At 33.6% G+C, this 12,500-nt stretch overlaps 1 protein-coding gene across 1 annotated transcript; it reads left to right on the top strand.

Annotated features, from left to right (window-relative positions):
• The first annotated feature begins 5,351 nt into the window (after positions 1-5,351).
• On the top strand, positions 5,352-5,990 carry LOC137652788 (uncharacterized). Its single transcript, XM_068386194.1, has one exon. The coding sequence runs from the start codon at positions 5,352-5,354 to the stop codon at positions 5,988-5,990; it is 639 nt and encodes a 212-aa protein (XP_068242295.1).
• The last annotated feature ends 6,510 nt before the right edge of the window (positions 5,991-12,500 follow it).

The following is a 12,500-nucleotide window of genomic DNA, read 5'->3' as shown; positions in this document are numbered from 1 at the left end:
CCACTATTTTTCTTTCTTAATCAAGATGTGTTTTGGATGAGAGAATAATCTAGACGTGACAGGAATAAATAAGATATTTAGTCAGCTCCAGATATATTCAAGAAACACGTTACTCTTCAAAATACAATTGATGTATACAAGATGCGTTGTTTATGTCATTTGCTCAAGGATAAAGTTCTGATTTCTTCCTGTATATATATATATATATATATATATATATATATATATATATATATATATATAAATATATATATATATATATATATATATATATATATATATATATATATATATATATATATATATATATATATATATATTCAATTTTAAAATGAAATGACAAATGTGATGAAGATTGTGTTTTGGGTGTGTGTGTGTTTTTTTTTTTATTGTGCTAGGAGTGTATTAACTAAAAAACTTAATCTAACTTGATTTCTGTGATATAAGGGAAACGTATGCAATGAATCATAGTAAATCTGCGACAAAATTAAGATTTTTTTTCTCTCAGTGTTTCATGGATATCATGTTGTGAAATGCCCGGACTTCAGCTGGTCAAATATTTAAAAACCTAATGAATATGAATTTAGTTTAGTAAATAAAAATATGCCTACAGAATGTAAAAATTTGATCTAATCTTATAAGGGAAAACTGCATATTTCAGACACAATTTAATTTCTGCATGATATTTAGTACTAATTAAGAATAAAGAAAATATGTAGAAACAACTGAAAACCCCTCTAAAGCGTTTGCATTTCAATATTCTTTTTCTCTTTACATTATCTTTGACAGAACTTTCACTAATACTTTCATTAATTAAACTAGTCTTGGGTAGTGCCATAGCCTTTGTACCATGGTCTTCCACTGTCTTAGGTTAGAGTTCTCTTGCTTGAGGGTACACTCAGACACACTACTATATCTAATTTCTCTTCCTGTTGTTTTGTTAAAGTTTTTATAGTTTATGTAGGAAATAATTATTTTGATGTTGCTATTGTTCTTGAAATATTTTACTTTTCCTTGTTTGTTTTCCTCACTGGGCTATTTTCCCTGTTGGGGCCCCTGGTCTTATAGCATCCTGCTTTTCCAACTAGTGTTCATGTAGCGTTCTCTTCTCCTTTCTAGACTGTATAGTTTTAAAAATTGCAGTCTTTCCCAGTAGTCAAGGTCCTTAACTTCTTTTATTCTAGCAGTATAGGACCTTTATACACTCTCTATTTGCGCAGATTCCTTTTGGTAGTGTGGGTACCATATCACATTGCAGTACTCGAGTATACTACGTACATAAGTTTTGTAAAGCATAATCATGTGTTCAGCTTTTCTTGTTTTAAAGTGTCTGAATAACATTCCCATTTATGCTTTACATTTAGCCAATAGTGTTGCTATTTGGTCGCTGCATAATATATTCTTATTTAACATTACACCAAGGTCTTTAATTGCTTCCTTGTTTGTGATTGTCTCATTATTAGGTCCCATGTATTCATATACCAATCCTTCTTAGTTTCCATAATTTAGTGATTTAAATTTATCGGAGTTAAATACCATCCTATTTATCTCCGCCCATTCATACATTTTCTTTAGATCTCTTTGTACTGGGTTCCTATCTTCATCACAAGTAATATCTCTACTTATTCTTGTGTCATCGGGGAAATTTCTCACTACGGAGTTTTCAACATCACAGTCTATGTCTGAGATCATAATAACAAACAGCAGTGCAGCTAATACCGTACCTTGTGACACACTCGATATTACCTGGGCTTCATCTGATTTCTCATCATTTGCAACTACTATCTGTTTTCTGTTTTGCAGGAATTCTTTTACCCATTTTCCTATGTTTCCCACAATATTATGCTTTTTAATTTTTTTCTCTAATATATTATGGTCTACCTTGTCAAAGGCTTTTGCAAAATCTAGATAGATCACATCTGTGCCTTTTTCATTTATCATATTTTTGTATATGTTTTCATAGTGTGCTATCAGTTGGGACTGTGTACTTTTTCCAGGCACAAAACCGTGTTGACTTATATTAAACAAATTATTTTTAACCAAATGGTTCATTATTTTCTTTTTTATTACCATTTCATACAATTTCATAAGATGTGATGTTAGACTAACAGGTCTCTAATTGCTTGCCTCTAGTCTTGATCCACTTTTGAAGATAGGGGTTATATAACCTAATTTATGTTTAACATATATCTTGCTCATATCTACACTTTGTCTTAGCAGTATTGCAAGTGGCTTTGCGATAGCGTTTGCAGTCTTTTTTTTTAACAAAATCGCTGCAACTCGTTCTGGTCCGGCTGCCGATCCATTTTTAATTTCGTTTATAGCCTTACCAATATCTGCTTCATTAATATCTATATCCGTTAGATATTCAACATTTTCTTCCTTCATTTCTGTTTCATTATTCTCATTCGCATTTCTTGGCGTGAACTCACTCTTATATTTTTCTGCTAATATGTTGCATATTTCCTTTTTTTTTATTCGTTAGCCGTCCTATTCTCAGAGGGATTATTTCTAATCTCCCTTTATTCATCTTTTTTTGCATAGGAGTAAAGTACTTTGGGGTTTCTTTTTATATTTTGAAGTGTCCTTTCTTCTAAGTCCATTTTTTAATTTTCTTTCGACTGTATAATCTTTTGTTCTGCATTTTCTATCTTACATTTTATTTCCATCATTTTCCACACATTTTTTTTCTTTTGCAAGATTTTTCTTCCACTTTCTAATTTTCTGAAATAAGATCCTTCTGTCTCTTGGTATGCACGTCTTTTGTTTATTGTTTTCTTTTTTCGGCACATATTTTCAACAATTTTCTCCAGTATTTTGTACAGTATGTCCGTATTTACCTGTTTATTATCACTTACAAATACATTTTTCCATTCTTTATTCACTTTTTCGTTTATTTCTGACCATTTTATATTCTTACTGTAAAAATTATATTTTCTATATCCTTCCCAAAGTTTTTTGCTTTTATTAGTTCTGCGATCACTTGCTTTGGAATTGACTATCAATTCTATGACATTGTGGTCTGAAATTCCCGTTTTATATACTATTATTTCTTTGACATAATTCACCTCATTCACAAATACTAGATCTAGGACATTTTCCTTTCTTGTTGAAATGTGGTTTATTTGTTGCATATTGTGTTCTAATAGCATTATATGAACCTTTTCAAATTGCCTCTTATCTTCTGGGCTACTATTATTCTCGTTTTTATATGTATACATACAACCACTTTCTTCTATCCGTTCTTTCCAATCTACGAAAGGAAAGTTAAAATCTCCGGATAGGAGTATATTCCAGTCTTTATGGTTTCTACATATATCATCTATTTTTTTCTATTATTATGTCAAACTCCTTAGTATTTGGGGGCCGGTAAACTACAATATTCACTAGTTTTTCAAATTCAAATTCTACCACAATCAATTGACATTCTCTGTTGCTGTATTTTTCATAGACTTTTCCTTGATTTATGTCTCTTCCATATATTGCGGTTCCCCTTTGACTCCTATTTTTTCTGTCTGATCTATAAGTTTGGAAACCCTTTATCTGGTTATCACTGCGAATATCTTGGGAATACCATGTTTCACTTATAGTTAATATATCTATTTTTTCAATTAGGGTTAGTTGTTCTAAGAACTCTATATTCCTTTTAGAGTTACTCGTGACTATACCCTGTGCATTCATTACTATTATGGTTTGTGTTTCATCCCCATTATTTAATATTGGTAATAATATTGATTCTCACATGCTTCCTTCCTGTTCTGATATGATGTTCTTTTCTTCATTTCCCGGAATTCTGCCATTAAAAAATCCAACTTTTCTCTTACATTTGCTCTTTCGCCTTCATATTTATTTTTGTGTGTATACCTGCAATTATCCCCATATCTGCACCAACCCCTGGCATTATAGATGCATTCTTTGTAGTAGGGCTCTAATTGTGCATATTTGGATTGGAAGGCCTCATATCTTGGGGCTTTTGGTTCATAGCGTGGTATATACACGGCCTGCTTTTTTGTTTCTTTTTTGTTTAATTTTTCCTTCCATTTTTCTTTTCAGTTTGCTGAGTTTTCTTACTTTCATTCATGGTTGCAGGATGCATATATCGGCATTTTTTTTGGAAACTGCATCCCTTTCCTTCTTTTAGGTTTTTGTATATTTTTGAGTGGAGATCTCTGCATTCGTCTCCATATCCGTCTAAATACGCATATTTACCATATATTTAATAATTATGACATATCATTGGATGCTCTTAGTAGCATCTTTCGTCAAATTTGCAATTCCCTCTTCTCAGCAAATTGCAGACTATATCTTTCTTTTCTTTTTTTTTCTTGATCTTCCCTAAAAGTATGAAGGTCCGAGTAGAGTCTCTTAGGTCTATTATTTGTTTCCATCTGATAATTTATTTTCTCATAAGTATGTTGTTGGATGGCATCATAAGTTATATCAATGATTTCCTCTTCATCCTCACACATATCCTGTTCATTTTTCTCTTCCTCTTCTTCTTCTTCTTCTTCTTCTTCTTCTTCTTCTTCTTCTTCTTCTTCTTCTTCTTCTTCCTCTTCTTTATTTTCAACTATCTACAGATTTAGTCTCGACTTAATTATATTTTCTATCCAGACTAAGCATGTTAAGCAGAATACCTGTGTGTCTTTATTTTTTATTTTTTGCTGTATTTCAGCACATGTAAGGTGTGTTGGAACATGGCAGGCATCCCATTTTCTAATCAATTGTTGAGGATTATTAATGGAATACCATATCTAACATGTATTGCACCATTTTGGCACTTTTTCCTAATGCATCAATCAGCCTGTTCACCATATTGGACTTCTTATTGTTCTTTGATGGAATGTGTTGATTGATGTAAACTTTCTTTATAAGTCTCTTTATCACTTGGATCTTCTTTGGAATTTCTTCTATTATTTTGATGTTTCCCGCAGATTTGCTCCAGTTTATTGGGTTGTATTGTTTCAATATGTCTGCAAATATTTTTCCGTCACACTGGTTGGAGGTACTAGTGACCTCTATTATCAGACGGTCAAGCTTTGGTTTTGCCAACTCATGGAATTTACTTTTGCTGAGTCCAGCGATGTCTCTCCAAGCCTTGCCTGTATTGTACATAGCCATCTTGATTAGATTTTTAGTAATTCACAAGATAACTATTCTATGCCGACGTTTTATCCCACTTTTCTGACTTCAAACTAATCACTTACTATTCACAAAAACTTGTGATAGCCTTTTGTTATCAGTGTTAAATCAGGATATTTTTAGGGTCGCACAAGTGTATTCGCTCACCGGCACACAGATACAACTCCAGAGAGAGAGAGGAATCAAAAGTACAGGCAATTCAACAGCAAATGTCGCTTTTATTAGAGAAGGAGGCAATAGAGAGGGTGCAAGATCTAGGGTCACTAGGCTTTTTACAATCGCTTATTCCTAGTTCCCAAGAACTTGGGGGATGGAGACAGGTACTGGATGTGAGTGCGCTCAACGTCTTCGTACGGAAGACAAAATTCACAAAGGAAACAACAAAATCAGTCCTAACGGCATTCAGAAAGGACGACTGGATGGTCTCGTTAGACCTTCAGGATGCGTATTTCCACAGCCCTATCCACCCGAACTTCAAAAAATACCTGAGGTTCGTGTACAAAGAGGAAGTATTTCAATTTGAAGCTCTTTGTTTCGTACTTAGCACCACGCCTCAAATTTTCACAAAGGTGATGTCCAATGTAGCGGGAATGCTGCATTCAAGAGGTATCAGAGCCTCTCTGTATCTGAACGACTGGCTCCTAAGAGCTCCTTCCTACATTTGCTGCCTGGAGGATCTGCAGATGACGGTGAACTTATCAGAGGAACTGGGATTTCTGATAAAAAAGGACAAGTCGCAACTGACCACATCCCAAGAGATTCTGTACTTGGGTATGGAGATTCAGAGTCGGGCTTTTCGGGCTTTTCCGTCTGCCTCAAGAACGGAACAAGCCCTGGTGAAACTTTAAAGCTTTCTAAGGAAACACGTGCTCTGCGAGGGGATGGATGAGCCTACTGGGGACCCTTTCCTCGCTAGAGCAGTTTGTCTCCTCAGGAAGACTGAATCTTCACTCTCTTCTGCTCCACCTCAATCAACATTGGAACACGGGAATGGAACTGGAAACGAAGTGTATTCCCATATCAGAGTCCATGAAGCAATGTCTTCGGTGGTGGAATGACCCCATCAAGCTCCAGGAGGGTCTTTCTCTAGAACAGAGGAACCCAGACCTAGTGTTGTTTCTCGACGCCTCGGACTCGGGGTGGGGAGCAACACTGGGGAAGCTGGAGATATCAGGTTCCTGGACAAAAGAACAGGAGACGTTCCACATAAATCAGAAGGAGCTTTTGGCAGTCTTTTTAGCTCTCAAAGGGTTCGATGATTCAGTTCTGAACAGAGTGGTGCAGGTTAACTTCGACAACACTACGGCGTTGGCCTACATAAACAAGCAAGGTGGAACTCACTCAAGGTCTCTTTACGAGACATAGAGAGAGCTCCTTTACTGGACAAAATAAAGGAACGTGAGTCTAGTCACAAGATTCTTTCAAGGGGGAAGAAATGTGATGGCAGACAGTCTGAGCAAAACTGGTTAAGTCTTGTCAACAGAATGGACTCTTCATCAGGAAGTCTGCAAGAGCCTGTGGCAGACGTGGGTTCTTTCTTGCATAGACCAATTTGCCACAGTGAAAACGAAGAGGATGGAGACTTAGATGTGTACGCTTTTCCGCTATTCAAAATAGTACACAAGGTGATTCAGAAGTTCGTGTCGCACAATGGCACCAGAATTACTCTATTAGTCCCCTTTTGGCCGACAAGATAATGGTTCACAGAGGTACTGGAATTGATGGTGGACACACCGAGAAGTCTCCCAATGAAAGTAGATCTATTCAAAAAATCCCACTTTGAAAGGTATCACTAAAACCCTCAAGCTCTACGTCTAACTGCCGTCAGACTTTCGAAAAACTCACAGGAGCTAGAGGTTTTTCGAAGGAAGCAGTTAGTGCGATTGCGAGGGCAAGGAGATCTTCCACCATCAAGGTTTACCAATTCAAGTGGTAAGTTTTTAGAGAATGGTGAAGAGACAACTCTCTTTCTTCTTCCAGTACCTTTGTGACTCAGATAGCTGACTACCTTCTGTACCTTAAAAGAAGGCGTAAGTTTTCTATTTCAACCATTAAGGGGTACAAAAGCATGTTACCAACTGTCTTCAGACATAGAAATTTGGACTTGTCTGATAATAAAGATCTCCCGGACCTTCTCAGATCCTTCGAAACCACTAAGGAAGGGCATCAGGAATCACCGGCTTGGAATCTAGATGCAGTCCTGAAGTTCCTGATGAGTAGTAGGTTCGAACCTTTACATAGAGCTTCGTTAAGGGACCTCACCATGAAGACTCTCTTTTTAGTCAGTTTGGCGACAGCAAAAAGGGTCAGTGAAATACATGCCTTCAGCAAAGCTGTAGGCTTTAGACATAACAAGGCTATCTGCTCCTTACAGCTGGGGTTTCTAGCAAAGAACGAACGCCCTTCACAACCCTGGCCCAAGGCTTTTGAGATTCCGAACCTTTCTGATTTGGTTGGCGATGAATTAGAGAGGGTCCTGTGTCCGGTAAGAGCTCTGAAGTTTTACCTGGAGAGAACAAAGAATTTACGTGGTAAGTCAGAAGCACTTTGGTGCTCAGTCAAAAAGCCTTCTCTACAAATGTCAAAAAATGTGCTATCCTTTTTCATCAGGCACTTTATAAGGGAAGCTCATTCACAATGTAGTGAGGTGGATCTAAAGCTTCTTGAGGTCAAAGCCCATTGGGTTATGGCAGGAGCAACCTCTGTAGCCTTCAAACAGAATAAGTCCTTGCAGAGTATCATGGACACGACATTCTGGAGGAGCAAATCAGTGTTTGCCTCACACTATTTGAAACACGTACAGACTCTTTACGAGGAGTGCTACACTCTGGGACCATTCGTAGCAGCGAGTGCAGTGGTGGGAGAAGGATCTACCCCTTCAATCCCATAACCTAATACCCTTTTTCTTCTCTTAAAACTGTTGAATTTTTATGGTTGTTTGTGGAGCCTGGATGCAGTCTTCCACAATCATTGATTTGCAGTCAGGTGGTCAATTTGTTCCTTGGGAGCGCACGGAACAAGGGTATTGGAGGAAGTTCTGTCACTTAAAGGTTATACACTGGTTTGACAGCTCTTAGAGCTCTTCAGCCCCCTGGATGAATCACTGGATCCTTCAAGGAAAGCGTACTTAATGAGGCAGGAGATCATTGATGTCAGCTTCCTTAACAGGTACGAACCCTTTAGTTTGTTTATCAACTCTTAGGTAAATTCCAACGATGCTGGCTGTCTCTGATCCTCCACCAAAGGCGTCAATCAGCTATATATATATATATATATATATATATATATATATATATATATATATATATATATATATATATATATATATATATATATATATATATATATGTGTGTGTGTGTGTGTGTGTGTGTGTGTGTGTGTGTTTAAAAATGACTTTTTCATAATAAAATAATTTTTTTAACATTCTTACCTGGTAGTTATATATAGTTTAATTCCCACCCTCCTCCCCTCTATAGACTAAGGGCATGGAAGATCTGAGGAATAGTTGCAATGGTTCCAAGTACCTGGGTAGAGGGCGCACAGGTGGTACACCTGGCTACCCAATCGACGATTGACGCGAGTTTTGAAATTCTGCCGTGACGTCAGGGACGTAAAGCTATGTATATAACTACCAGGTAAGTATGCTAAAAATTTATTTTATTATGAAAATATCATTATAAATCATAGATTAAAGTATAAGATATCAGAAATATATTTCATCTTTGATTTTATTCACTAATTTTATCGAAAAATAACTCGGAATTAAAATCATAATAACCTTAATACAGAGACTAATTTACTCTTCCTTTATTATTGCAATGTATATATATATATATATATATATATATATATATATATATATATATATATATATATATGTATGTATGTATATATATTACAATAAAATATCAGAAATATATTTCATTTTAGATTTTATTCGCTAATTTATCGTAAAATGACTCGGAATTAAGATCATGATAACCTTAATACAGAGACTAATTTACTCCTCCTTTATTATTGTAATATCTATATATGTACATATATGTGTGTGTGTGTGTGTGTTTGTGTTTGTAAGTGTTTCTGTAATTGCGGGTGTGTATTCGTGTGTGTGCATATATTCATGGATAAATAGATAAGTCCGTATCTTTGTGATTGTTTGTTTATGTATATATTCTCTCTCTCTCTCTCTCTCTCTCTCTCTCTCTCTCTCTCTCTCTCTCTCTCTCTCTCTCTCTCTCTCTCTCTCTCTCTCTCTCTCTCTTATTCAATATCAGCTATTCCCACACTTCTTTTCTTATCAGCAGCTTTTTGTTGTCTTCCTTCACTATCTGCCATCCATAAAGATAAGAATCGCAGAAAATTTAATTACCGAAAGGAAAATACATTTCCTAAGATATGAGAATTGAGCGAAAAAATATAACAAATATAACGTCAATGAAAACAGCCTTAGGTATTTATCAATGGCTTAATTTTTTTTTTTCATTATTTCGACTTATGATATATTAAGGTTAGATTTTTCTCCTTTTCCTTTTGCATACATGAATCATTCAAACTCAATATATTTTACTGGATATTTTCATGAAGAGTAGGAAGTAGGTTAATATTATTATTATAATATCAATATTATTATTATTATTATTATTATTATTATTATTATTATTATTATTATTATTATTATTATTATTATTATTATTATTATTATTATTATTATTATTATTAGAAAAACTTCAACACTATTTAGATGAGCATGATGCTACAAGCCCAAGAACTCCAACATGGTAAATAACGAAAGTGAATGATGAATAAACTATATATAGAAAGCAATCAATAAAGAATATAAAATATATTATAATCATTAACAGCCTTAGAATAGATATGATATATATGAAATATAAAGAAAGACTTATGTCAGCTTGTTTAATAAAAAGATAAACATTTGCTGTAAATCTGAACGTCTGATCTTCCACTGATTCAACTTTCCCATAGAAAGATCATGTTACAATCTGTTCAGAGCTAGAAAAGAAAATTCTAGATTACAGTATAATGCTGAGATTTATGGAAAAGTTAAGACTGTTAGAATTAACTGCATGTCAAATACTACGTACAGGACGATGCAGTCAATCAAGTTTGGTCAGGATTATGAAAATATTCAAGCAACGTACATAAAGAACTAATTGAAGCACGGTGATAAAGATTAATATTCAGATCAGGAATAAGAGATTTATTACACTACATTTTTTCTGTCCAACAACTTAACATAAGATTGAGCAGTTGTAGACCAGAGAAGAGAAAATAGAAAATGTAATGGAAAATATTGCTTCATGCTACATGTTTTTTTTTTCTTAACTATTGATAGGCTCTTCTGGGAAATTTATCCTCATCTACAAAACCTAAATTATGACACGCTGAAATAGACTATATCATTACAAGCTCATAACTATCTTTTAATTAACTTGAATTAAATCAAATACTACTATATTCATAACTTTTTTTCTCTCTTGAATGTAGTTTGTATCATTGCTCATAAAACACGTTTTTCTGAGAAGGAACATGAATTGTTTTATTTAAACAAAGCTATATATGACTTTGAGATTTTAGCCTTTAAATTACTGGTAATTTATCACGAACTTGCTCTGTATTTATTTACATTCTAAAAAATTAATAAATATTTATGCTATTTTATCACTTTAATTCATATCAGTGAAGCATCCAGGGCCTAAAAAATAAAGTAAACAAAATGACCTTACAGCTTCAAGATAGACTTCTAAATATAAAAAAGAAAAAAAAAGATCCACTTGATCTTCAGTAACCCAGAGCCTCTGAGTTTCCCTTGAGTTCCATCAGGAATGTAAGAGCTCCGGTGGTTATCAAAATCCGATTCAGGAGTCTCCTAATTGTTTTCCTAATCACCAATTAAAGGAGAGTAATGGAATTTCTCCACTCTTTAACTTTTCTGTCGAGGAGCCAAAGACTGAAGATTGATATCAGGTTTAGAAACACTGATATCTTGAAATAGATAAATAGATATGTTTGTATAGATAATTGTTGCTACAATTAATAAATATAATTGGTATTTTTGATAAATTATTTTTGAATTGTAATTCGACATAGTATAATTCAATTATATTTTTATAGAAGAGAGTATAATAGTTGACTTCTATGCGACATTCGTTTGTTATATATGATAGCATTTCTATGATATCCATATATTCAGTATTTCATATATTTTATAGTTTCATGAGATGTCCCAAGGTGTTACAAATGTATATATGTTAAATCATATTCTAAAAATTAGAAATTTCTGTGTTAAAGTTTGGATTACTTAATATACTTATATCCATATATATACATATATAATTACACAATTTTCGTTTACACAAACACACAAATAAACGGACACACATATATATCATCATCGTCATCATCTCCTACGCCTATTGCAACCAAGGGACATAATTTGATTTCACCAGTCATCTCTATCCTGAGCTTTTAAATCAACACTTCTCTATTCATCCTCTCATACTTCATTCTTCATAGTCCTCAGCCATGTAGTCCTGGATCTTCCAACTCTCTTAGTGCCTTCTGGTGCTCAATTGAAAGTCTGGTAAACTTATTTGTCTTGAAGAGTAGGAAGATCATGCCCAAAACATCTCCATGTGTCCCCTCACCATGATCTCATACAAACAAAAATAATCCCACACACACATACACACGCACACAGACGCACGATGTCTTTGTATATGTATTCTCATTGTTGAGTTTGATAATGTTCTGAGTGGATGAAAGGACTAACTCCAATCAAATCTTTTCATTTTTCCTTTCGTGGCTTTAGTACATATATACATATATACATATATATATATATATATACATATATATATATATATATATATATATATATATATATATATATATATATATATATATATATATATATATATATCTATATATATATACATATGTATATATATAGATATAGATATATATATATATATATATATATATATATATATATATATATATATATATATATATATATTTATATATATATATAGATATATATATAGATTTATATATATATATATATATATATATATATATATATATATATATATATATATATATTGATATATATATATATATATATATATATATGTGTGTGTGTGTGTACATACACATATGTCTGCTTTCATGTATATGTGTATATATGTATATAACCCAGTAACAGAAGAAAATGAGCGCTTGGCTAACCTTTACTGTGAATTACTTCCAACCATTGAGTCCTCAAAAAGACTGTGATGCTGGAAAACTTCATAAAGGAAAGCTATAAGGAGTTACAAAGCTTTTGAATGTTTCA

This window comes from Palaemon carinicauda, chromosome 14, assembly GCF_036898095.1.
Source record: "Palaemon carinicauda isolate YSFRI2023 chromosome 14, ASM3689809v2, whole genome shotgun sequence".
NCBI classification, from domain to species: Eukaryota; Metazoa; Arthropoda; class Malacostraca; order Decapoda; family Palaemonidae; genus Palaemon; species Palaemon carinicauda.
Note: the sequence above shows the minus strand (reverse complement) of the source record. Positions and strands in the feature narration are given on the sequence as shown.